This window comes from Protopterus annectens, chromosome 8.part0, assembly GCF_019279795.1.
Source record: "Protopterus annectens isolate FY-2018-M chromosome 8.part0, PAN1.0, whole genome shotgun sequence".
In the NCBI taxonomy this organism is placed as follows: Eukaryota; Metazoa; Chordata; order Ceratodontiformes; family Protopteridae; genus Protopterus; species Protopterus annectens.
Genome location: NC_056741.1, coordinates 1,832,023,812 through 1,832,050,828, shown reverse-complemented (window position 1 = coordinate 1,832,050,828; position 27,017 = coordinate 1,832,023,812). Strand labels below are relative to the sequence as shown.

General features: G+C 41.6%; 1 protein-coding gene across 1 annotated transcript in view; it reads right to left on the bottom strand.

Moving 5' to 3' along the window:
• LOC122808571 (alanine--tRNA ligase, cytoplasmic-like) overlaps positions 1–27,017 on the bottom strand; it is an 859,981-nt gene that overhangs the window by 54,876 nt on the left and 778,088 nt on the right. The window contains exon 15 of the mRNA XM_044079527.1: positions 19,934–20,053. Coding sequence (XP_043935462.1) covers positions 19,934–20,053 — 120 coding nt within the window. The remainder of the gene's footprint in view (positions 1–19,933; positions 20,054–27,017) is intronic.

Genomic DNA, 27,017 nt, shown 5'->3' with positions numbered 1-27,017 from the left:
TTGGGTACCAGTGCTGGCGTGGCTAGTCTGGTGCAATCAGGATCATTTTTGGCTCTTCCTGCCTGGCTTTTATGAGTACCTTTGGAAGGAGAGGTAAAGGTGGGAAAGTGTATACTTGTAGATTTTTCCACCTGAATGAGAGGGCATCCACTTTCCACACTTGTGGATAGTAGCTCCTTATGCAGAATTTCTGTAATTGGTAGTTCTTTGGGGTGGCAAACAGATCTATGTCCGGGCTTCCCCATTTTTGTGTTATCATTCTGAATATTTGTGGGTTTAGTTCCCATTCGTGTGGATCCATAATGTTTCTGCTTAGGTCGTCTGTCAGTGTGTTTTTCTCTCCTGGCAGGAATTGTGCTTGCAGATGAATTTGGTAGCTTAGAGCTGTGTTCCACAAGGTCATGGCTTGTCTGCGGAAGGGGTAGGAGTGTGTACCCCCTTGCTTGTTTATGTACCACATAACTGTGGTGTTGTCTGTCTTTAGTAGTAATTGTCCTGGCTGCAGTAGGTCCTTGAAAGCTATAATAGCATTTTGTACAGCTAGCATCTCTTTTTGATTGATGTGTAGATGTCTTTGCTCTGTGGGCCACTCGCCCTGGATACATTTTCCTGCCATGTGTGCTCCCCAGGTGTAATCCGATGCATCTGTTGTCAGTGTCTGCCTGGCTGTGGGTTGAGTGAAAGGCTGTCTCTTGTTGAGGTGACAAGCTTGTGCCCACCATCGAAACTCCTGTTGTAGGCAAGGAATTAGTGGTATAACTGTTTCCAAACTTTGACAGTGTTGAGACCATACGTTCTTTAAGTACCATTGTAGTTTCTTCATATGCAGTCTGGCAAATGGAATTAGTAGTATGCAAGATGCCATGTAGCCCAAGGCCTGCAGAATTTTTCTTGCAGGGAGCTGGGTTCTTTGTTGCCATTAATTGAAAATACTGAGTCAGTTGTCCTTGCTTGTCTGGCGTGAGATAAGCCATCTGGGCCGTTGTGTTCAAGCTGGCACCCAGGAATATTATCTGTTGTGAGGGCACTAGTTTTGATTTCTTTTCGTTTACTGTGTACCCCAGGCAACTTAATAACTTTTTTATGTACACCAGATGTTTTAGAAGAATGTCCTTGCTCTCTGCTTGAATCAGGCAGTCGTCCAGGTATGGGTAAATTTGAATTCCTTTTTGCCTGCAAAATGCAATTACTGGTGCCAGGCACTTTGTGAAGACCCTGTGCGCAGTAGATACGCCAAAGGGTAGTGCAGAGAATTGATAGTGCATTGAACCAGCAAGAAATCTGAGGTATCTTCTGCAATTTTGTCTGATAGGGACATGCAGGTATGCCTCTTTGAGGTCCAAAGTCACAAGCCAAGCTTTCTTGCCCAGCATGGTAAAAAGCTGCTGTAGTGTCAACATCTTGAATTTCGGAACATCCAGGTAAGTGTTTAGTGTAGAAAGGTCCAGAATGGGTCTCCAGGCTTTGTCTTTTCTGGGAACCAGAAAGAGTCTAGAGTAAAATCCTTGTCCTTGCGGTGGTACCTTTTGAATAGCTCTCATGTCCATGAGTGCTGTAATTTGCTTTTGAGCCTCTGCCCCTTGATTTGGTGGCAGATTTGGCAATCCTTTTAACCTTGGCAAGGTGTGGAAATGGAACCTGTAACCTTGAGATACGATGTTGAGAACCCATTTGTCTTTGGTGATGCAATGCCAGTTGTGATAGAAAAGTGCCAGTTTTCCTCCTAAGGGGGCAGCCAAGAAAGAGCTGTTTGGCAGCTGTAGTGGAAAGTCATTGAGGCTGTTTTTTGTAAGGTTGAGGCCTGTTTTCCCCTTCGTTCTGGCCTGGTGTGCCCCATTGTCGAGGCCTGAAAGGACTTTGTGTCTGACCTCTACCTCTTGGACGTCTGTATCTGCCCCTTTGAGGTCTATCTGTGACTGGAAAGGACCAATTCTTTGTTGGCCAATTTCTGCTAAAACGAGGAGGCTGAACCTGTAAGAAATCTTTTACCATTTGCATAGATTTTGCCTTATCCTCCATCTTCTTTAATACCTCCTCTGCCTAAACTCCAAACAACACATCCCACTGCAAAGGAGCATCCAATAATTTGACCTTAACATGATCTGGTAACGTATGTTCTTTTAACCAAGCATGCCTTCTAATGACAGAGCCTGTAACTGCTGCTCTACAGGAGGCCTCTAAGGAATCAAACCCACGTTGCAATGTATGTTTTCCCACTTGTTCAGCTGCATGCAATAAATCCTGCATTTCTTTTAAGTTAGGAGGATCTGATTCTGGTAGCATCTTTTGTTTCAACTGAGACATCAAAAATTGCTATTTTAGCATGTGAAACTGGCAATTCAAGGCTCTCATTGCTAAAATTGCAGACATATATACCTTTTTTCCCCATCTGTCTAATGCTCTGGAATCTCTGTCAGAGGGGACTGGGTTTTTTGCTGATGAGGCCTTAATCCCTTTGGGTCCCCGAGAAATTGTTTCAGGGTCAGCAACAGGGCTTTTGTACAGATGTTTGTGAGAGTCAGGGACTCTGTAATATCTATCAGGCTTAACTGGGGCTGGAGGTAAGGAGTCCAGGTTCAAGCTGGATTCAGTGTACACATCATCCACAATGTGTAAAACTGATGGAATAGCAAGGGGTCTGTGTTGGGGCAATAAAGGAAGTCTCTGAGTCTTTTCTTGGATTCTGTGAAATCCTGGCCTTCCCAATAGAAATGCTCTCTCATGGTATATAAGGTCTCCCCAAAGGAGTAATCCTCAGGCGGAGAGGCTGATGGAATTGATTCCTCAGCATCAGAATCCTCATAAGGGGGAAAAGAATATCCTAGGTCCAAGGAAGAGTCAGAGGAGAGGGACACCTGGTCAGAAGATTCATAGTCTGCATCCTGCCTGGGCCTTTTATCAGGAAGGGGATGGGACCCCCTGATCAGAGTGATCAGGTCCTTGGACATTTTGAGCATCTGTTTCTTAGGCATGGAAGTCTGTCCTGGAGAGAGTTGTGTCTATTTCTTTGCTTTTAAGGGGGGTCTTAGATTTAACAGAGGGTTTAATAGTTAACTGGGTAGGTCTGAAAACACCCTCTGTAGCTGTGGAATGCTCAGCTACTTCGGTTTCCTTTGTAGGTTTAGGATCAGTAAACTGAAGGCCTAGAGCGTCCGAAGGCCCAGCCAGCTCCATATGGGAGTCTGAGGTGGTCTGTGGAAGCGGTCGTCAGGGGCTGTGTAGACGCCTTGTTGAAAACCGGAGAACCGGCGACCGGCCTAGAAGAGGCCTCGTCATCCATTTTGGGCCTCGGATGCCTGTCCTTGCGCTTTTTATGCATAGCGGTCGTCGGAATTTCCGATGGCATGGTATAATTGAATTTTCTACCAAAATAATGTCGGGCAAAATCAAACCGACGTTTAATAGTGCGCTTGTTAAACCTAGCACAAAACCGACAACCAGTGATGTCGTGGTCAGGGCCTAGGCATGGAATACAATAGGAGTGGAAATCCTTATGAGGTATTTGCTTCCCACAAGAAATACAGTTATTAACTTTTACTGACATCGGTCTGAGGCAAGAAAAAGTTTCCCCAATGGGGTACTTAGCTTTTTTTAGAAGACTTCGGTTCTGGATTCGGAATGAAAATCTCAGGAGTCGGCCGACCGGCACTTGCGAACTGCTTCTGCTTTGAGCACCGCGCCGCAAGAAAGACTGAAGAAAATGGCATCGGCTGCATCTTATATACCCCTGTCACATGGACGTCAGGGAGGAGGCGACAGCAACCGACGCCGGACCAAGACTTTAGAACTCTGGCCGACTGCGGGACCGCCTGACGGCAGGATAACCCAAGTGTAATGACTGCAGTAGTGTAACACGATGAACACCTAGCATCAGCAGAATCATAAGCACATTTCAAACAGTGGGTAACCATAGAAGCAATTAAGTTATAGAAAAGTTTTTTTCCCCTCAGAATAGGAAACAGATACCATAATATTCCTCATGTTCTTAAAACAGACAAGCATACACGAAGATATAAGTGTGAGAGTTAAGAATTTTAAAAATAAGTGTGGAAGAAAAATATACATTTCCCGCAAATCTATTAAAAGTTTTCTCATCCTAGTCAGCAGGGTAAGGATTAAGATTAACCAGATGTTTATTAGCAGCAGAGTTCACTAGAGCAATAGCTACTTGGTCTGATCTTGGAAGAGTGCATAAAAACTTGTAAGACTGGAAAACTTTATACAATCTATTGGCTTTTTTGGGGGTGGCAGACTAGCTTGTCATTCAAGTTACAGGCTGTGACAAAAACATCCCTCAAAACTGAAAGAGCAAGAGGAATTGGAGTGGAAATCCAGTTGTAATAAATCATAACTCTTCAGAGACAGTGGACTATCATTATGCTCCCAATTAAATAAATGATTCTTCTGGAAACAGTTTCAGAGAAAGAAAATTAATCAAATAGACTGGCAGAAGTCAATCTCCTCAGACTGTGAATCACAAACCTGATGAGACCAAACAGAATCTGTCCCTTCAAAATCATTTTGTAGTTTAAAAACTTAAAAGATCTTCAAAAAGATGAAGAATCACTTTCTTTAACCAGAAACCAGAAAAAGGAAACTGGAAAAGTCAAAAGCCCGAACTAAGCCCCACGCCTGTCCAAGGTGAATGAGACAGAAGATATATCCAAGTTTTTTGCTTGTTTTTGCCAAAATATTCTGAAGACACAAACCCACTTTTGCCAGGGAAAAGAATTCTCTAGGAATAGGCACAGTATTCTGGCTAGACAGAAGGGAATTCTCTGCCCCTTCTCTCAGGACCAAAGAGAGTGGTTCTAAGGGCACTCCCAACAGCCTCAGAGGATGTGTCTAACTTCCAGTCCATGGTGGCTTGTAGGGACTACAGTAGAGGAAGCCAAGGAAAAAATATGAATGGTCTGAGGAACCAGAAATGGCCACAGCAGAGACACCCCTCTGTTGCTGAGGCACTTTAGCAGTCTGCAGTGATGGCAAGGGCTGTTTATTAATGTTCTTCTTTTTGTGGCTGGAAGGAGGAAGAACCAAGGCACACTGGTAGGTTATTCCATGGATAAGCTGAAAAAGATGCCTAATTCCCAGGGAGGCCTGTCAGCGGTAGCCAATAAATCAAGTAAGTAGTAAAAAAGTAAGTTTTCCCACCAAAAACACAGTAAAAATCACTTTAAACACTTACCACAGCTCCCAACAGTAAAATAAATGAAAGCTATGTACTTACCATAACAACAAACCCATGTTGCCTGATTTTCATCCAGTTCAACCATGAATGGTTTACTTTTGTGGAAAAAAGTTGTTTGAACTAATTTTAAAACTACTTTTCCTGAGGTAAAATTTGTATGACAGGTAGGACTGTTCACAGACAGGGTGTGCCTGAGAACTACCTGGTCACCATAAGCTCATCTGTGTCAATTTAGAAAGGGGCAGGGGGGAGGGAGGTTGAACCAGATAAAAATTAGACAACATGGATTTATTGTTATGATAAGTACATAACTTTAGTATCCAATGTTGTCTATTTTCATCCAATTCAAACAAGGGACAAATTCTCAAGCTGTTTTACCTGGGCGGTTTCAAGGAAGGACATTCATGAGAATGGTGCAAAAAAAGGAAGAGCATGACCCTGACTGTAGGTCCAGTTGTTAAGTGAGATAAAATGTGAACTGCTGACCAAGTTGCTGCAGCACAAATATCATCAATAGGTAGTCTACTAGAAAAAACTGTTGATGCGGTCACTGCCCTTGTGGAATGAGCCTTAGGTTCAGATTGTAGAGACCAGCCCTTTTTATTACAGACAAAGTAAATGCTGTTGGATAACCATCTGGAAAGAATAACCTTAGGAACTGCTTTGCCTAATTTAGGTTAGTGTTGCGACCTATCCAATTAACAGGTTAGCCAGAAATCAGAATGTTCATCCGGGAGTCCAGAAAGCACTACATAAGCTCCAGTATTTTGTTATCTGCAGAAACAGAATGCCTGAGTTTATGAAAATGCAGACTCAGATTAATTTTTCTAATTGTAAAGCATAAATAATGTGATGCGCTGAAAACCAGGAACTTCCTTAAAAGAAAAAAAGGGTGGGTGGGGGGGGGGGCGATTTGCCACACCTCAGTGATGTGTGTGGTGGTAATATAAAATGGACAGGAAAAGTGGGAAAGGCAGAGGAATGGGCAGGAAAAGGTCGGGTTGTGGACAGTGCAAGGGGTGTGTTTTTGGACCCGTTCTCCCCACATAAGAAGGTGGGCTTGAGAAGCCAACAAGCAATTGATCAGACTTTCTAAATTGCTTGGTCCTATGAAGATAGAACTTAAGCAGACGATGAATGTCCATCATGTGTAAAATGTATTCATCTTTGTAGATTGGAAGATTTATTCACAGATTTAGATTACTATCAAATGCCACCTTGGGAAGGAAGGACGCTTTAGTTCTCAAGGAATCTGTCTTCATGAAATACAAGATAGGGAGGTTTGCAGGAAAGTGCCTGCATCTCTGTCTGGCTGACATGACAGCTACCAAAAAAATCCAAGAGAGAAACTTCAAATCAACTAATGCCACTGGTTTGAATGGTGTTTGAATTAATGCCTGTTGCTTGCCCACCCTGAAACAAAGGTATTGCTTGCAACTTTCCCTGATTGGGGGGGGGGGGTCTCTATATTGAATCAGAGAATGCTTAAAAAGCGAACGCTGATTCATCGACCCTATTTCAGCAAACGCTGAAAATGCCGAACACCCGGAACAGCAAATTTTTTCACAGGGAAAAAAATTGCTGGTCCGGTTTCGGGAGTTTGCCATTTCCTCCACTGTGGTGCGATCTCAGAGTTGGTATATTTAATTGGGGGGGGGGGGGCGCAGCCTCCCACATTAAATACTGATTTAAGTCACTAGGGTCGATGAATAAGCATTCGCTTTTTTAAGCGTTTGCTTATTTATTATAGACCTTGATAGGGATGTGCAAATAAGCTTCTTTGAGATCCAAAGTTACCAGCCAGGAATCCTTTTCTAACATTGGTAGCAACTGATGCAGAGTGAGCATTTTGAACTTTGGAATTACCAAGAAAGTGTTTAGAATGGATAGATCTAGGACAGGATGCCAGGTGCCTTCTTTTTTTGGAACTAGGAAAAGTCTGGAATAGAAACCCTGGCCTACCTGCTGAGCAGGAACTGATTCTATTGCTCCCAGATGAAACGGAGACAGAATTTGTTTTTCTACTTCTGCCCTTTGGTTTGGAGGAGCATCTGGGAATCCTTTGGGAACTAGAAAGGTGTGGAAAGAAAACTTGTATCCCAGGGATACAGTTCTGAGTACCCATCTGTCATTCGTGACAGTGGCCCAGACATTTGCAAAAAGTACCAACTTTCCCCCTAAAGGACTCTCCAGGCAGGCAAGAACAGGCAGAAATTGGAAAACGTAATTGAGAGTGTTCTGATTGAGATGCAGGCTTAGAACTTCCTGCCTGGAAGTGGAAGCCTGCCAACGCTTAGACCTTTGAGGGCTGGCCACTTGTCCCCTAGAAGATTTGTAACCTCTAGTCCTAGAACAGTTCTGCCTGCTGGTATCAGGAAACATCCAACTCTTAGAAGGGTAATTCCTGCTAAAGCAAGGAGGTTGAACTTGCAGAAAATCCTTAACAGTTTGCATAGACTTGGCCTTATCCTCCATCTTCTTAAGCACTTCCTCAGCTTTGTTGCCAAAAGGACTGTCCTTATGCAAAGGTACATCTAAAAGCTTACCTTTGACAGGCTCTGGAAGAGGCTGTTCCCTGAGCCAAGCGTGCATTCTAATAACAGATCCAGCAGCTGTAGCCCTGCAGAAGGCTTCTAGAATAACCACAAGGTAAAGAATGTTTATTGACAAGACTGGCAGAATTCAGCAAATCCTGCATATCCTTCCTCTCTGCCAAAAGTGGCACATTTGCTATCCTAGACTTAATAGCCTCCAAGCTGTGCTGCTGGTACTTCAGCATATGAAAAAGACAATTAGTAGACCGAATAGCAAGAGTGGCAGAGGTATAAACCTTTTTACCCCACCTATCTACGCTCCTAGATTCCCTGTCAGAAGGAACAGGATTTTTGGTAACAGTGGCCTTAACTCCTTTAGGGCCTTGAAAAATAACCTCTGAATCAGCCAACTGATTCCTGAAAAGAAACAGATGAGAATCAGGGACTCTATAGTACCGGTCAGGTTTCCTGGGAGCAGGAGGAACCGAATTTGGAGTCAAGGAATTTTCCAGAAAAACATCATCAACCACTTCCAACACTGGGGGGAATAGCCAGAGGCTTATGCTGAAGCAAATCCAAAAATTCCCTAATCCTTTTCTTAGATTGGGGGTAATCCTGACTTTCCCATTTAAAATGCGCTCCCTGAGAGTATTCAAAGTATCACCAAAAAAGAAATCCTCTGGTGGAGAAGCAGAAGGGATGGACTCCTCTGCATCTGAATCCTCAAAAGGAGAAAAAGCCTGAGAAACCTCCTCTTCATCAGCAGAAATGCTGGAAGAATCAGAACCAGAAAAAGACAAAGCCTCAGGAGAAACATCCCTACCCCTTTTAGAAAGAGGAGGCTGTGAACCCCTAACAAAAGAGTCAAACGGGCATTAGCCATTTTAACCATTTGGGATTGAGGAGAACAAGAAGAAACTGGAGTCTGCTTTTTCACAGGCTTACAACTGGAAGATTTACCTGCAAGTCTGGAGGATTCAGGAGGCCTGGCAACCGCCGAAGTTGCAGAAGAGGTCGTCGGTATGAGTTTGCTGTTTGAACGAAAAACAGAGGCCTCGGCCTCGGACACTGGAGTCAGCTTAGCAGCTCTGGATCCAGCTGAAGAGACGACAGGCAAAAGGTTAGAAGGTGAAATGGAGGCCAGAGGCCTGGGGGACTCTGAAATGGTCTCAACAGAGGCCTGCGGTTGAAACCTTATCCTTACGTTTCTTGGGTATATCTGAAGACCAGCGGAAGCCATACCGACAAACTTAGGCGAAACTCCAAAATGCTTAGCTAAAAGCTTAGCCCGACGACGAACAGTACGCAGATTAAAGGAGGCACAAAGATCACAATTAGGAACGTCGTGGTCAAGGCCTAAACATATACTACAATGGGAATGAAAATTTCTATGGGGAATCTGCTTTCCACAGGTAAGACAATTATTAACCTTTTCTGACATTCATTAAGGCAAAAAAAGAGGAACCCCAACGGGGTACTTAGCTGTAGTCGGAACCAAAAACGGTAAACTGCCGACCGGCACTCGTGCAAGAAATGCTTCTGCTTCGGGCTTCGCAGCAAGGAAGACTCAGGAAGTTGCATTGGCTGCCTCCCTTTGTATCAGACATCCTGACGTCCTTTACAACCGACGACAGCCGATGTCATATTTACTTACCTTTAGTATTCTGGCTGATCGACCCATTACTTAGGACTGCAACAGTGAAACACAATGAACATCTTTTTGTTTCTTTATAGGAGGAAGGAAAATGGTATGCGTCTGGAAATTATGTTTAGCACCCAAGAATCTGTTATGTTTTGCCAGGCTTGTGGGTGCAGAAATATGTGCCCCCCGACTGCCTCCAGAGTGTGGCAGTTGGGCAACCCTTCAGGACGTTGAAAGGCTTCTTGATAAAAGGACTGCAATAACCTGGTTATACTGTCTGCCTCTGCCTCTAGGATGATGTCCAATGTAGTTACCCCTTCCTCTGCCACAAGACGGTCTATCACTAAGATTGTCCTGATAAGAGCTCTGTGATTTTTAGAAAATGTTCTTACTGGCCCTCGAGTTCTAGAATAGGTTCTCTGAGGAGTGGAAAAACAGTTTCCTACTGCACAAAGATTCTTACCATCTTGTTGACTCCTGGTTAGTCTGTCTTCTACTTCTGGCCCAAATAAAGTGGAACTCTCAAAGGGGACACTGACAAAGGAAGTCTTAAAGCTTTCCACAAAATCACAAAGATGCATCCAGGTGTGCCAATGCATGCTAATACCAGTGCCTGCTGCTGCAGCTATGCCATCAGCTGCATTAGAAAGCAGTCACGTGGCTATGTTGGAATTAGACTGGATGGTAGAAAGCTGGGAGTCCACGGTCATCTGAACATCCCCAGGCAAGTTACCCAAGAGAGACTTGGAATGCTCCATGGTCAAGTCTCTCTGAAATCTGGTGAAATGGGGTAGATAATTCAGCACTCAAGTGGGAAAGTTGCTGAAGTGTATGTCCGTTTCCCAAAATGGTCCATCACCCTAGACTCTCTGTTAGGGGGATGGACCAAGGAATTTTCCTCTGATAGCTCCTTATTTGTGGCTGCCACTACCCACTATCAAAACCACTGGTGCAGCTTTGCTCCAATTATTTATCTCTTTTGGTGCTGCCAAAATCCTCACCAACTCTCACTCTAGATTGTACTTCCCCTTTCAAGGAGGGCTAGGCCACTGAGGCCTGGGGTAAATTTATGAATAACCATCCAGTTACCCCGGTTCTATGTGAAAAAGGGTAGCACACTACTTAATCTGCAGGGGGAGCTTATTCCAGAGGTGAAGAATATGGTGAGTAATGAATTTCTTGCACCAACTTATTTTATTGACCAGCTGAAGCAGGTTTAGATCCCTTATTTTGTTTTTTTGTGGCACTGCTTGATTTGTAATACCTCACTGCCACCACTACTGTGAGATCTGTCTTTTAGCCAATTAGCTATCCATGTTACAACACAGGAGTCTACTTGTAACACATTTAGTTTATTAATTATGCTAGCACAGGAGATGGTGTCAAAGACATTGGGCACATCATGGTAGGCTGTGTGCACAGTATAACCATTGTGAATAGCTTCAGTTACCTGTTCAGAGAAGTTCATCAGACTTGGACAGGATCTACCTTTCGTAAAACCTAACTTCTGCAGTTTCAGTGGCTCATCTGCAAGCACACTTCCCTTTGGTGTTGGAAGATCAAAAGGCTATGGTTCTATTCTCACACCAGGTAGTGCGATTATTTTTCCAATTCTGACACTGTAGTGAGCATATGGGGTTTGCCACACTCCAAAAATTGGCATCTTTCATAGTTGTGGTAGTTCAAGTGGATGTAAAAGATTCCATGACACTTACCGAAAAGAACAGGGAAAGTTGCCCTGGCCAAATTTCCCCTAGTTAGTATGAATACCACATGGGATCTCCCTTGAAAAAAGGTCACTGGATTAGTGGAACTAATCTGGTCAACAAAATACAAATACGTAAAATAAACAAATCTGGCTTTATGAGATTTTTACTGTCTATGTTTTTTTTATACACCTTTATTGAATTATCACTTGTAACATAAGCACATATAAATGTCTATGTTAAACAAGTCTATCACGATGTGTTCCATGGCTTTAAAATAAGACTCATTAGGTTCATGAGTCTACACAGTTTCTGGGGTCAGTAGTATGGCTACGTTTATGGAGTTGCATTACCAGTTTTGAATTTTATGAAGGAAAAAACAGTACCTTGGATTGGCTTTACCACAGATAATGGAAAAACAGAAGGCCATTTGTTTACAGTCAATTGCCCTTAAAAATATATGGAAAAACTAAGAGTAGTACTGGAGTAGTTTATGTTGCTATTGGAAAGAACAGGCACTCCAACAAATTTGGAAGGCTGGTAAAATCAAGGTGTTGAGAGAATAGAGGCCTGTTTTCGTGGACCGTAACTTTTTATAACAAAGTATTAAGCAACAATCCCAATTTTCTGATGTTAGTAGGGACTATTCAAGGGTTCATGTTTTCATAGGTTCATACCAGCCTACTATCAGGTAGATAATTTGTAGCCCAGCCTCAAGAGCCCATAATACAATTAAAGAGATATATGTTTTAAAAATAAATTTTCCCCACTGAGGTGAAAATCTTCATGAGCTCTCAACTGGCCATAGACAGTGATTACAGATTTCTGCTGGGAATGCAGAAGTCTCAGTCAAAGCATTATCTCATTCAACTAGAACAGGAGTAGGGACAAGACAGGAAGTCAGATTCCATTTTTGTTTGGGTGGAATGGAAAATGATGTGGCTTGCAAAAACGTTCCAATTTGCTGGTTAGCTGAATGACTGATATATTCTGCAAATGGATACTCAGATAGTAGACCCAGACCTATGGTCATAGTCTTCAACCATTGTGTTTCAGAAACAAGCTGTTGCTCTAAAATGTAGGACAGCAGTGAAATGAAATGCCTTTTTGGTAGAAATACAACCTACCGATTCATTAATCAACTCAGTAACTATTGTAAACACATGTTATAGTCATACTGCTTTGTTGTGTTTCATATTTAGCAGACCATTTGAAATATCAAGACCCACATGAAACAGTCCTGTCATGCAAACTCAAAACAACCACTCAACAAACTAATAAACACAACAAGGTACGGACCACTGCAATATAAACATATGTTATATTAAATATAACGTGTTTACATCGCTGCAGTCTGTTTTTTATAGTCCTGTCATGCAAAGACTGAACTGCCGAAAAGCCAGACTTGCATCTACTAAGTCCAAGGCTGCCATTACTTGTAATATTGCCTTTACTCCAGGGTATAGCAATCTTGGAGTTGGGATATACATGTTCAGGGATTGTGGGCTGCTTAGTCCCCACTTCTGGGTATTGCAATAAAGCTTGCTCCCCCACAGTAAAAAAAAAACAAAGTTTAAATGAGAAGCGTGATGTTTAATATTCACTCTTCTCCATGATCATCTGTCTTTGTTTTGGCATGTCAGGATTCAGCATTTCAAATCCAGACATTTCAACAGGGAGCCCATAATTACACCTGAATTTCTGAAAAGATTTTAAACAGTATTGATTGTTGAAGATTTATTCCAAATGATGTTCTCTGTGACTGTTTAAACTGAATACTTTGATCTTAAATTGTACCTGCTTTTCATTCCTTTGATTGTTTCCAACAGTGCTGAAGTTAAAAACTGCTTTCAGAACAATAGTTTGCTTCCAATTAGATTTACTAGCTACTACACTTTATATGCTATAGTGTGACTGGAAATGCTAATTTAATTGCTTATATCAGACACTATGACATTCAAAGTTCTCATCAGAATATTTAAAAGTTGATTTTTGTAAGAACAGTCATTCTTCATTTGATTCAAATGCTGATTTGTTTTTTAGAATAGCCTTCTTTTAATTGATATGGATATTTGCTGGATTAACGCATTCAATGCCTTTTTTTATTTCTTAAAATGAGGTCCAGTATAATAATGTAGCTTTAAGAAGTTTTTTTTTCAAGTTAATGACAGGCATTGAACTTAATGCAATGACATGCACTATATATAGGACAGCAAGTATGGGTTTTAATGGTGGATTAATTCCCAAACAGTAAAACCAATGGGATGCAAGGCTATAGAGAACGACATCAGGGCTAGCAAGGCCATGTACTGAAGTACCATGCAAACTGGACTGATCCAAAGACACAAAACAGAAGTCTGAGTGAGAAAAACAGTGCAGCAGAATCCAGGGACAACAAGCATGTAAAGCAAGACAATATCTCAGCCTGGGCCAATAAGTGAAACATATTTTATGCAGAAAACAGGCCAATTCCTCTGAAAGACTGTAAAAGCCCCTCACTCACATGTGCTTGGGGACTAAAGTCCAAACCAGCAACACTCACCGGCTTGAAAAGTCCCCTACCCCCCCCCCATCCCTTCCTGTTCCAGACCCCTGCAACAAACCAAGGAAAGAAGTGCTCTGTCAGAGACCTTTTCAAAAGAAGTTGGAAGAGGAAGGGGAAATGGGGCCATTTACAGGGTGAAAGGCCCTCTTTCTCACAAATGGCTGAAGCACTAGGACACTCAAAGAGAAAGAGCTACCGGGAACGAAATTTCCTTTGGCTGGAATTTGATACACCACACAGATATGGATCACTGATAACTGGTACAGCAGTTAAACCTGGAACTCCAAAAAAAAAAAAAAAAAAAAAAAAAAAAAAAAATATTAAAATAATATGAATCTCAGCAAGGAATGGGGATGGGGAACTCAGACAGTCTGGGTCAGATTACTATCCTACCCTCATCCAAGGGCAAGAGCTCCTCACCACAAGTGGATACTGGAGTCTGTAAACAGACTTTACAGAAGCCTGTAGTCAGTCAGTACAGCAGGTACTAAGTACTGCTCAGTCTCACTGAACATATCCTGCTTTTGAACAGGAACCTTTCCAGCAGCTCCCAGTCCCTTCTGTCAGACCCCTTCCTTAGAATGATACAATCTGAAAGACCAGGGGCTACTCAGCAGAATAAAAAAAAACAGGGGCTACTCAGCAGACAAAAAAAAAAAAAAAAAAAAAAAAGTGAAGTCCTCAGTCAGGAAAAGACTAGTACTCAGGCCACAAGGGAGTTCCTAAGCCCAATGGCAATGCCAGTACAACCTCACTTCTGTCCCTGAAGCAGGAACTTTCTGAGGAAGAGGAAGAGCAGAACATTCCCCCAAGCCCATCCAGATTAGCAGGAAGAAAGTCATGCTCAGAAGGAGACAGGATTAACCATCTGAATGACAGACTGAGGATTTAAACTCGGACTGCCCCCCCCCCACCCCCCAGGGCTGCACCATCCTCAAAAGATGGGGATTTGGAGGGCCTAGGTGGGGCTGGTAGACAGAAGCTCTCAGGAAGGACAAGATCCTAAAAGGAAAAGAGCCTGTTATGGAAAGCCCAGAAATGTCCCACCCCACCATCCACTGATAAAGAAAACCACCTTCTTGAGGTTCACGTTGGTTGGTGGAGTCTTAGATGTTAATAGACTTGATAAGGATTAGGCTGGCACAAGCAAGCAACATCTTCTGCATCAAATACCACTCCAGAGGGAGGGATCAGGACCTCCAGGGGAAGATTCACTCCAGGATGAGATTAACTCCACTGAACCTAGTTTTCAGCACCACAAACAATACAGAATGGTCCAAATAAGGAGAGGTCATGCAAATAATACCCTTAAGCTTCTTTTTGAAATTTTTAACCCTACTGTTGATCACTCTCTTTCTGCCAAATGGTCCATTTGTTCCCCATCAATAGAGTGAGGGTCATCCAAAAGGGGACACCATGCAAGCAGACATCAAGGTTAGTTTAACCCTTTATTTTATGCCCTATTCCCCCGAGCATGGGTGGGTAAAGCTTACCTACAGGTGGCTATTCAATCAATGCACTGACAGAATCAGGCAGCACCCCCTCCCCACTTCTGAGGGCATTCCCAACAAATAGCTCTGTTCTCTGCCATAAGACAAATAAAGTCTGCAAATGTGATCCTCCCTAGAGGATTGTGCAACCCTTCCCTTCCTGCGATGCAAGGGGCTTTGCCCCTTCACTCTTCTTTTACTCCAACTGACTTCTCCAATAGTAAACACTAAGCAACCCTCAGTCTCTTGGCTCACATTCAGGGTTCTATCCCTCTATAGGGGGGGGGGGGGGGCAGTTCCAGAGATAATACCAAACTGACATACAAGATATAAAAGTACATAGAGCCTAGAGACAACTCCTCTAAAGGTATGGATGGGGCAGCTCTCCCAAGTAAAAATGAAGAAAGGGCAGCTCTCCCAAGTAAAGATGAAGAAAACCTGCTTAGAAAGAACTGTACCTTAAAATGAAAAGGTCAAGGTCATGCCATTGCTGGAGGAAGCCTTCATAAAGGATTAACACCATAGTAACGAAGTACTAAAGCCCATAAGTCCACACTTGGGGAAGCTGAAGCCTACCTCCACTGGAAGGAGATGCAGGGGGAGTTCCATTCTGCCCAAGTGGTGAGGGATTGAACTACTCTGGGGCCGACAGTTATGAAGGCCAATCCCTCTAAAAAACAGCCATGCACAGAGAAACCATTATAACAGAGCCTCAATGAAACATTTTAAATGACGCTACTCCCTTCCCTGAGAAGGAAGGAGGGGTGAGATTCCTCCCAGTGCATACTGAGTTGAAAAGGAAGTCCCAGGTCAAATGGGGATGGTGGGGGTTAAGAGTACTTCTCTCCTATCAGAAGTGGACCAGCCTCCACCACTGTAGAACAAACAGTGGCAACCAAAGAGTCCCTGACCCAGGTCAGCCAGTCCAGACTGGCTGAACAGGAAGGCCTGGGGAGAAGTTGCCCAAAGTGTCCCCAGTCAGCAATAGGGTGAAAGTGGAGGCCATTCCCAGCAAAAAAGCTGAACACGCTATGAAAAGGGGTGTGTACACCATGGGAATCACCACCGATCCTCCATGGTGGAAATCAGGGTGTGCGTCTGACTGGCTTGTCTCCTGAAAAACTGTAGAACCACAGACAAAAAAACTCTGCAATCAAGGAATATCCCATCCTCTGAGAAATCAAATAAGCTGGGAACCTGTGTCTAGAAGGCAACAACACTACACAATCCTCCAAGCAGAATCTTGGGCAAAACTGCAACCTATTCACTAAGAGTAATAAGAAATCCTCACCCACCAGTCTTGCAAAAAAGTTGCTTTCTACCACTCTTCTAGAATTTTGAAATATTAAAGGTAAACCAAAAGGTCAAGCAATTGCAAAACTTTTTACCGCTGATAGCCAAAGACGGAGATCTCACCAGACTGAGTAGCACAAAGAAATAATATAGGATGAGGGGAGAAGCATACTTAATGTAGATAATACATGACATCACAATGTGCATCAGTCCTTAAGTATGAGGACTTCCATTAAGAGATACAGAACGCGGACCAGTGAAGAGGACAACTTCCTCTGCAAGATCAATCAATGAGGGTTCTTGAAGTTAGAAAGTACAGTTGTATAAAAACATACACCATTAACAGATGTTCGAATACTAGTATCTTTGCTGCTGCATTATTCTTAATCCATAGAAATTAGCAACAGGTACCTTTAAAGTACAATATGGTTTAGAGATATGCATGCGCAACAGTACAGGAGAAATGTGTTATTTTTCCATTTCTAGCCAGTGAGAGACCTCCCTACATACCCCCCTTCATTCTTCCTGCATGGTTACAAACTAGCAGAGGTAAAAAGAAAGATTAAAGAAAGCTTACGTTGTAGTAGTGATGATGAGCAGATTCATACAACTATGTTCATCATAAGTGTGAAGATTGGGTGAAGATAGATGAAGGCTGCCAGCCGAGACAGACAGAATTTTGGAGATAATTCTGTCATCTGTAAACATTAATGTAAACCACAGGCTTGTTGCCTTAAATGGTAAACATAATGTTATATGTGGAACTGGAAAAATGTAACAGTGCACTCTACTGACCAAGTAAAGCATGTTGTGACCCTTTGATGTTAAAACTCGGAGCCAGTAAGTCTAGAGTGAGGCATCCTGCCTATTGTTTAAGGCCAGAGTTAATGGCCAGAATTTGCATGCATAAATGTCCTTTATTGCTCAGGTTTCTGCCCAGAGGTGAAGAATGTAAATGTAGTTTCTGTTAGCCTGGGGACCCAGGGAAGTATGAAGAATGATGTACTGTGAACCAGGAATGTGACTTTACAAATAGAGAGAATCAGACAGCATTAAGCACTTTTGTCTTGACCATCCAACTCACCAGCACTGTCTTGCTCTATATGTAAGTTTATCTTAGACTTGTGTTTTTTCTTAGAAATAGCTAGAAACTAGAACGATTAGACTAAGTGTTTTTCTGTGATGTTAGAACTGTACTACTGAATTATTTTAAGCATTTCTCTGTGATCTCTGAACTCTTGACTACCACTGTGTAATAAAAAGTATTGTCTTGTGATTTGACTATTTGTTATTAAATATTTTTAAACCCTTTCAACTGTGGCTGTTTTTGTAGAGATAATTTAAGCTCTTTAGAGTACTTGCATGCCTTTGTTAAAATTGTACAAAGCCACCCCAATAGCTTTAGCCCTGGGCTATACTACCAATTGGATAATAATGTTGCACAGTAATAACTGGACACCCTTTTAAGGGCCTTTGAGTAGCTGATAAATATTAGTGGGTGGTGGCAGCTGGTACTACCGTATAGTCTGGGAAAAAGGGGCACAGCTGGAGAACCTATGCCAGCCTTCCCCAGGAGTGTCTGTGTGGTTGTATAAACTGTTCTCAAAATATGTGTGTGTGTGTGTGTGTGTGTGTGTGTGTGTGTGTGTGTGTGTGTGTGTGTGTGTGTGTGTAACTACTTGGGCAGGGACACGAAGCACTGGTTGGACAGAGAGGGTGCTGGGGGTTTTAGCTTGCCCACTAGGCTGAGATCTGGACCATACAGCTGTGCCAGTGGGGAGTCTTATTGGGGACCTGGAGAGCAAGGGAGGGACCAGCCCCGGACTGACTGTGATCTCTGTGTGCTCTTAAGGGAAATTGCACTTTAATGTGTGTATTTGTTATCCTTTCCTTGTATCTGAGACGCCCCTCACTGGTGTTAGTGGTGAGGATTGAGGCTCCTTGATTGCTGGGCCAGGGCACGGGCGTCGCAGTACATCTTCCTACTTAGTGCTATTCCCTATTCATGGGAAGGCTACCAACACAGCTATCTTGGTGGCAGCCTGGCCCTAGACCCAGGGAGTCAGAGTATGCCCTGCAGGACAGCAAAAGTAAAACAAAGTCTTCTGCACTTTATGCAAAATCTATAGGGCTCAAAGAAGGATGGATAGTTGTCCAGCTAGCTATTTCACAAATACTCAAGAATGAGACATTTTCAAAGAAACCTGCTGTACTGGCTGCTGCCCTGGTGGCTTGCACCACTATTTGGCCTTCCAATGTTTCTCCATGATGCTTGTTAACAAAAGACATTGCAGTCAGCCAAACATTTTGAGACTGCTTTGATCCAGGATTATCTAGTTTAGCTGCTATTAAGGAGACAAATAGCTGACCAATATGCCTAAACGTTTGTATGTAGTACCTCAACTGCTTGTGTCCATTCATTAACTGTAATACTTTTTTCCCATTTTTTTGTGTCCTGGAATAAACATTATTAGTTTAGTAACGTTAGTTCCAAAAACACTTTTCAACATGAATGGTTAGCTCTGAGAATTAACCTGTCCCTATGGAAATTTTCTGTATGGTTCTTTGCACATTAAGATCTATAGCAAAGAGACTAGCTTAGCAGAGATAATGGCCTCCAAGAAAAGGGTGTTTTCAAGATAAAAACTTAAGAGCCACAGATGCTGGTAAAATGTACTCTAATCAGGCTAGGCAGAACCTTGTCATGGTGCTTGCAGCAGAAAGCAAAGTAGATCAGCAAGCCATTGGGATACAGTTTTAGTGACTTGTAAACCCTTCCCCGACTTGCACAAAAGGAGAGGAACAGCTGGTCATTTTTTTCTAACCTTCTTGGTTCTATCCAAGTAAAGTCTCAACTGCGTGCTCACATCCATGGGGGATACAGTCTTTCTTTTCTGTTTTGAGGATGTGGAAAGAGAATAAAACAGCCCAATTCAAACAAACCTTGGCCACTACCCTTTACATAAAGGTGGGATTAGTCAGTAAAGTCACGGTCTTTATGAAACTGCCAAAAAATGTTCTTTACACAAAAGAATATATTTTGGCCTATACATTCTTTATGTACCAGCACAAAGTCCTGTACATAGGTTGTTGGTCTGGCATACTGAGCAAGCGGAAGGTGTGTAAGCCTTTGTAAACTGGCTGGACGTATGATATTCTGGGTGGGCAAGATGTATTCCATTTGTCAACAATCCTGCAACAATCATCTGCCAATCCTCCAGCAAACCTGCTGGCATCTGCTTCTTCCTCACAACTGTTTCTATTTAAAGGTTGCCGTCTTTAAAAACAAAACAAAACAAAAAAACACTGATTTAAAAAAAGAGAATACCAACATAATATTTACGTATACACTGAGCACTGTGACTAAAAAATTGGGTCAACAAAACTGCAAATGCCTGACCTATGAGCATTCAAATATGAAACTTATGGCTGCTGCAAGTCGGTGATCAACATACCAGTGACAGTTTCTAAACTGAATTGCAAAGGTGTGCAAAAGTCTAAATACAACTGTGTTTCAATTTGTGTGACTCACTCTTTTCTGCACATCAGCCTTGCTTGCTCTATCCAGGTCATCCATCGTTTTTTTCAGAGCTTTCAAAGATTCACGCATCTCATCTTTCTTCCACTGAGGTACGATTGCAACTGCCAATACCTAACAGAGGACACCATAAGCACCATAAGCATATTAATACAACCACAGACTACTTTCTGATTATTAAGCTAGAAATCTGCCTTGTTAAACAATAAAAACAAATACCAAACAAGAGAAACACTGCAGTTAACTAGTTCGGAATGGGACTAACGTATTACATAAAAAAATAAGTACCAAAATAGACACGCTCGTTTATTTATTAATGCAGATACATGCAAAGCTTTCGGGTTCTACCCTTCTTCAGTGCTAACAATCATCTTAATTATAATTTAATTTGTAATAAAATCGAAGACACGTGACTCAGCCATCCAGTTATAAAACTTTGTTAATAACTACTTGACAAGCATTTAAGAAAAATTATAACTTTTAAAAATATATACAAACTTATTAATGTTATTGCATTTGCTTCCTAGCTAGTACAGGTTTAATACCAACAGCACTATTTAGACCAGGAAACACATCTGCTTTTAGTCTAACAATCCACTTATATTCACTTATTTGTAAGGTATTATTAACATCACCTCACATACGTAAGGGTATAAAGACAAATGCCTTGGTTAAACATGTTTTAGATATGGATCCAACTCATGAGTTTACATTTACATATATTAGTGTAGTATAAGAATGTTAGAGAAGGTGAAGTTAATAATACCTTACAAATAAATGAATATAGTGGACTGTTAGACTAAAAGCAGATGTGTTTCCTGGACTAACTAGTGCTGTTAGTATTAAACCTGTACTAGTTAGGAAGCAAATGCAGTACCACTAATAAGTGTGCATATATTTTTAAAAGTTATAATTTTTTGTTAAATGTTTGCTAACTTATTATTAACAAAATTTTATAACTGGATGGCTGTGTCATGTCTTATTTGATTTTATTATAAATTAAATTGTAATTGAGATGATTGTTAGCACTGAAGAAGTTTAGAAACCCAAAGCTTTGCATGTACCTGCATTAATAAATGAACAAGTGTGTCTATTTTGGTATTTGTTTTTTTAAACAAAAAATATTCATTCAATACCTCTATTTTCTTATAAATGCAGTTTTATATAAAATTCTTTCACATGGCTACTGTTCATACCCTTAAAATGGCTCTTCAAATAGGTGAACAAAGCTACACTATTAGAAGCAGCCAAGAAAAGACACTCATATTTGTACAATTTGTACAATAAAGGTTTCAGCTTAACTTTGGACAGAAAGTCTCCTTTAAAATAGGATCTGCCACATGGAATGAATTACCCAATGAAATAACCTGTGAAACTTTGGAAACATTCAAAAGGCATCAAACAACATGCAGAGAACAAATCGAAATGCACATGCTTACTAGTTAACGACCAAGTCAGACTCCATACAAACTTACTGAAAAGAACTTTCCACCTATATGTACATACTGTAAATTTTATAACAAATACCAATATGTGTAAATAGCTTTCTTTGTAATAATATCCCCTAATGTTTTTGATTTTCTACTTGGAATATTTTCCGGTTTATATTCACAATATCTGACTGTACTTGATGCACTTTCCAAACCTTCTTTTCCATCTACTACTGTACATTGTTTACCTGGGTCATGGCTGAAAAGGATTAGTAGAACAGTCTACTTACACTGTTACCAAATTGTAAAATAAAAATAAAAAATATATAAATTAATAAAAACTACATGAAATTAGAGTAAGCAGACAAGCAATGCACCAATGACAGTTCATGACAACCAATAGATGATGACCAGTTCAGCAGTGGATCAAGAAACAGACCCCTCTGACCCATTAAAGCACCAGAAGGGGAAAGCTAGGTGGTCTTGCTAGATCTCCTCCTACTTGCATAAAAAGGTGAGGGGGTGGAAGGAACCTTTACTCAAGACAGAAAACAGTCTCCAGCAATGAAGGGCTCATTGATAACACTAGTCCAACACCTGACAGGGTACTGAATGCATTGCAACTGAAGTTAATCTATGAACAGATGTCAGAAAAACTCTCCTGAAAAGAAAACAAGAAACAAACTGTGATTGACTATTCATAAAAAAATGCTGTAACAGACACTAAGAGATAGAGGAAAACTGGGCAAGGCTGTCTGCTAAGGTTACCCATCCTACAGTGCTTGTGAACTTTGGCTGGGAAACAACCATCTGCTGGACTTTTACTATTATGAAGAATATGCAGGCTGAGACTGCCTTGAAGATCTTGCCAGCTCAGAGGGGAGAAAAGGCCAGGGTCTACACAGCTGCTGAAGAAAAATATTCAAGTGGAAGAACCCCTATGAAAGAAACTACATTCAGTTGTTCCAAATGTTTCCTACAACTACAGCAATAAAAAGCCAAACTGGCAGATAGATGCCTCAATCATGCAGAATCCGTCTCTTGACAAAATTAAGCAATCTTCAACTTCAGTGTTACAAATGACAGGATCCAACATTCCATAGGTACCAAGACAGCAACATTTTTTTTATAGCAAAATATAGGTAACTGGTAACAGGTTTCCTTGCTAAAAGCAAAAACTGGGACATGAGACAATGTGAAAAAGGTTGCAGAAACTACTGATTATGAAGCCAGGCATGTGACCCTGGGCACCTTAGAAAGAGTAAACTGTGCTTTTTCTGTCAAAAGTTTCCTAAGAATTGGAAATGGCAAAGGAGTCACCCCAAACAGCTGCTGTAGCATAGGCAAAACTAGCCAAGTCTGTTCCAAAATGCTATAAGAATCTTTGCGAGTCCATTTATATCCAGAGTAAGAACAGATATGAACCCTCTAGTTGGGCTAGACTCCTTAATGGTTTCCATGACTGCATGCCGAGTAACTATGAACCTGCTGTCATTCTTTGGTCTTTTATTCAAAACTCTTAGAGGTGGAAGGCCCAAAGTGTGAGAAACTACCTTTCCATCAAAGGGGAAGTAAAAAGCCTTTATTTAAATTCTGCTTAAATATTTTAAGTTGTACTTGTAATGAACTGTGTGGTGATGCTTTTTGTAATTTTCTGCTGTTTTCCATGTTTCAGCCAAAAAAGTTATTTGTTTACATTGTTTTAATTTGTTCTGGGACCTTAGTTCTGTAGCTTCCTTTGCAGTTTTGGGAAAACTATGTATTATATTGCAAGATTTTAGCATCATTTATACGTTATACTGCACTTCTATCTCAACAACTAAAATTACCTGTAAAAGCTAGCTGTATTTTTATTTATCTGTAGCCTTAATCTTGCAGTTTCATTCACTGCTGCCACCAGTTGCTTGTATTTTGCTAAAAAAAAATTGCTGTGAACTACTGCCAGAGTTGAGCCTCATTTAGTTATCTACTACAGTATTTTTCCATAACAGCATTACTGGTAAATTTCTGCTTAGTCTGGTGCCTTCATCTGTGGTGGGATTGCAGCAGTGGCAGTACTGTGAATTTTGCTCCAGGATTTGTGCTTCAGTACTTTTACAGCTGCTTATATTCCAGTTTTGCTGCTATAGTCTTATATTATGCACATTTACCTGCTTAAGGTTGAATTCCAGTGCCTTTCTGTTTAATCTGCTACTGTTTTACCCCCAGTTCATTGCGTCTGCCCCAACCCCACTGAGACATTAAGCTAAAGTTTCTAAAATACTAACCATAGAACTAGAACTCCAGTACTGGCTTTATATGACTGGATCCCTCTCTAAAAAAGTCAGCTTCTTGCAGCTTGAATTTTTTCCTCAACCCTCCCATCCTCTTCCTGCTGTGGTTTTAAAAAGCTGTATTCTCTGGCTTCCAGCGCTTATGACAATTTGCCCTCCAAAGTCCCTTCCTCCACTATTTCACTGCTACGGTCTGTTGCATAAGCTACTTAAGTATCTATCCCACCCAATGTTTTCCATATATCCATAACACTAGGTGCTCAACCATCAAACCAGTATTTCTCTTCAGTAAATTTTATCTCTAAAACTACCCTCAGAACTGGAACCAGTAACTTAGAGCAGCTAAAACAAAGCCATTATGTGAAGACAAGTTTAGAGTACCCAGTTTGCAAACTGAATAGCACAACTACAGAGTCTTAGCACAATCTAACCTTGTCTAGTACCAAACCCCAGAGACTACCCAAGGAGACCTCTGTATAACACAGTACAAAACCTACACTAGCTCACCCAAATACAGATCCAGACAACACAGATATACGATTTCCAAATGACTGCATAGCCAGCTTGGTAGATATGAGCATCCTGAGACAATGTAGCAATTGTCTCATGTTCACAGACAACCATTTAATCCTTTAAGACACAAACACAGTTATGCAAGAGATGCGCGTACACAATTTCACTACAGGAAAAAATCTTGCATACAAACAAGGTCGTCAAGAACACTGATATTACATTCACCATACATAGTCCGACTTATGACACACAGACGCCCCACTCTCAAGACTGAGCAAAGAGAAGACAACTGTAGTTGCTTATCTGGAACCAGGATCTGCCAAGACACACACTGACTCAAGTCACTACACCACAGGTACCAGTATGAATCTATCACAGTCCATGAGAGGATTAATGACCTGAGACGCATCTCCCTGGATTATATGAAGAGAGATATTATTGAGCTATCTGAATATGTGTCTCAGGCAGGTATCTGCCTTCCATTTAGCAGCGTTTAACCTTCACAAAGAATGATGCCTCAGTATGAACAAAATATGCTGAACTTCAATCCTAGCAAGCTATAGGTTACCCATTATGTCTCAAGAATCCTATAACTCGTACCTAGATACCTACTAGAGACACTCACCATTAAACCAAATACCCTACTCATGAGATACTAATTACACCTCGGTAGACTGGGAAACATGCACTGCTCCAAGCTTGCAGGCACAATTCCTGGACTTTACTAACACAAACACCCTTGACCAGACAGTGCACCACCCCTCAGAAGTTCAAACACAATGGACCTGGTACTCATCGATATGGAACAGAGCTGCGTACCCCCAGTGTCACATCCTCACGGGTGAGGTCAGATCACAAAGCTGCTTACTTCGAAATAAAAATCAACTTTAACTCTTGCAAATCCTGTAACATTTAAAATTCAATGCCCTCCTAACCTCGAATTCACAACAACCTATGCAGCATTGTTCACAGACACCCTGTACATGTGTCTGTTTACAGGCTGCTGTACCTACTAGAAGTAATCTCAAAACAAGCTAAAAACAAACACTGCTGGAATCCTAACCTTAATAGGTATATGACAAAAGGAAAAAGTAATGTTTAAAATGAGGAAGAGCAACTCTCACAATGATTAAGAGCTACCTAACTAAACTAAACTAAACAGGAAACAAAGAGGACCAAGTTGAACAAAGCCAATTACAAGGTCAAGTCAGTCCAATAAGGCCTTCTACCGCTATGTCTGTAACCTCAACAGCAGCAGACAGCAGTGTGACGAACTGGTGATAAATGGTGCCACCTTCACCAAGCAAAGTGATGTAGCAAATCTGCTGGCTGATGAATTCATCTTAAACTTCTATACTCAGTCTCCTAGAGGTTACAGGTTCATAGGAGGTTACCAAGCTAATGGTTCTAGAGTCCTTACAAGCCTAGCCATATTTATCTAGTTACCCCAATTGTCGGTGGTTGGGTGAGTGAAGTTCACAGACTTCCTCTGTCCAGGAAGGACATGGGAACCACCTTCAGAAGTGAATATGTGGCCACCCATCCACTGATCTAGGCTGCGTTTGAAGAGAGTCAGGGAATGGCTCTGTTTCATGTGAATTGGAAGCTTATTCCAAAGAAGTGGCAGTCTCTGGGAGATGTACATCTCTCCTGCATAACCTGTTCATGTCCGAGGCTAGGTTAAGATCCCTGGAGCGACTGAACTTCCTGCAGTTTGATTTACGAATGTGTAGTATCTCCCGCAGGGCCAGGTCAGAGACTGCCCTTTAAGCCTGGCACATGCCACTACCTTAGCAACCTGTAGGTGAAAGAATACAGTGACAGGACTTTTAGTCTTTCCACATAAGACTTGTTTTGTGTACCCTGTAATTTCCTGGTGAGAAACCTCTGTGGTCTCTCCAGTTGTTGCAGGTGTCTGGTGAGGTACATGCAAAAGGGAGCATTATACTCAATTACTGGTCTGATGAGGGCAAGTATAACAGAATTATAACATCCTTAGATCTAGATGCAATGCCTTTACTTATAAGATGCACCACACAGGATTTCCTTACTACTGTGGATACATGGTGGTCAAAGTTGAGATTGCTATCAACTGGAGTACCTAGATGACATACCACCGGATCTACACTTAGGGGTGGTGCTGTCTATAATGTAATTAAACAGGGATGTCGGCTTTCCCAAAAGGAATAATAATGCATTTTTTTACATTTAGCTTTAATCAGTGGCTTTGCACCAATCATTTGTCTACATTAACCCTGTCTGCAGTAAATTAAGATCATTGGAGGACTTTGTGATTGCTCCCAATTTGCAGTTGTCAGTGAACTTGGTCAGCCACAGGCTGTCCAAATTTGCCTGGACTTCTGAGAAATAAATTATGAACAGTAAGGGGCCCAACACAGAATCTTGTGGTACGCCACTGGTGACTGGTCTTTTGCTAAAGGTTTGTGTCCTGTCAGTGAGCCACCTGGCTATCCATCTAGTAATGTAGGGGTTAATTTCCAATTTGGAGAGTTCCTCTATAATACCAGAGTGAGGGATTGTGTTAAATGCCTTGGCTAGGTCAAGAGAGGTGGTATGTACCAGTCTTTCCCTCATCCAGAACCTCGGTGACTTTCTCAAAGAAGTCAACTAGTTTTAAGAGGGATGATCTACCTTTAATGAATCCAAACTGGGTTGGATCTAGAGTTTGGAGATCAACTATATCCTTGTTAATAAGGTCTGTAATGATTGTCTTCATGGCCTTGCAAATGAGGCTAGTCAAGTTTATGGGCCTATAATTCCCAGGATTGGCTGACAGTTCCCCTTTGTGCACAGGGATTACTGTTGCTGTCCTCCATTCCACCGGAACATAGCCAGTTCACA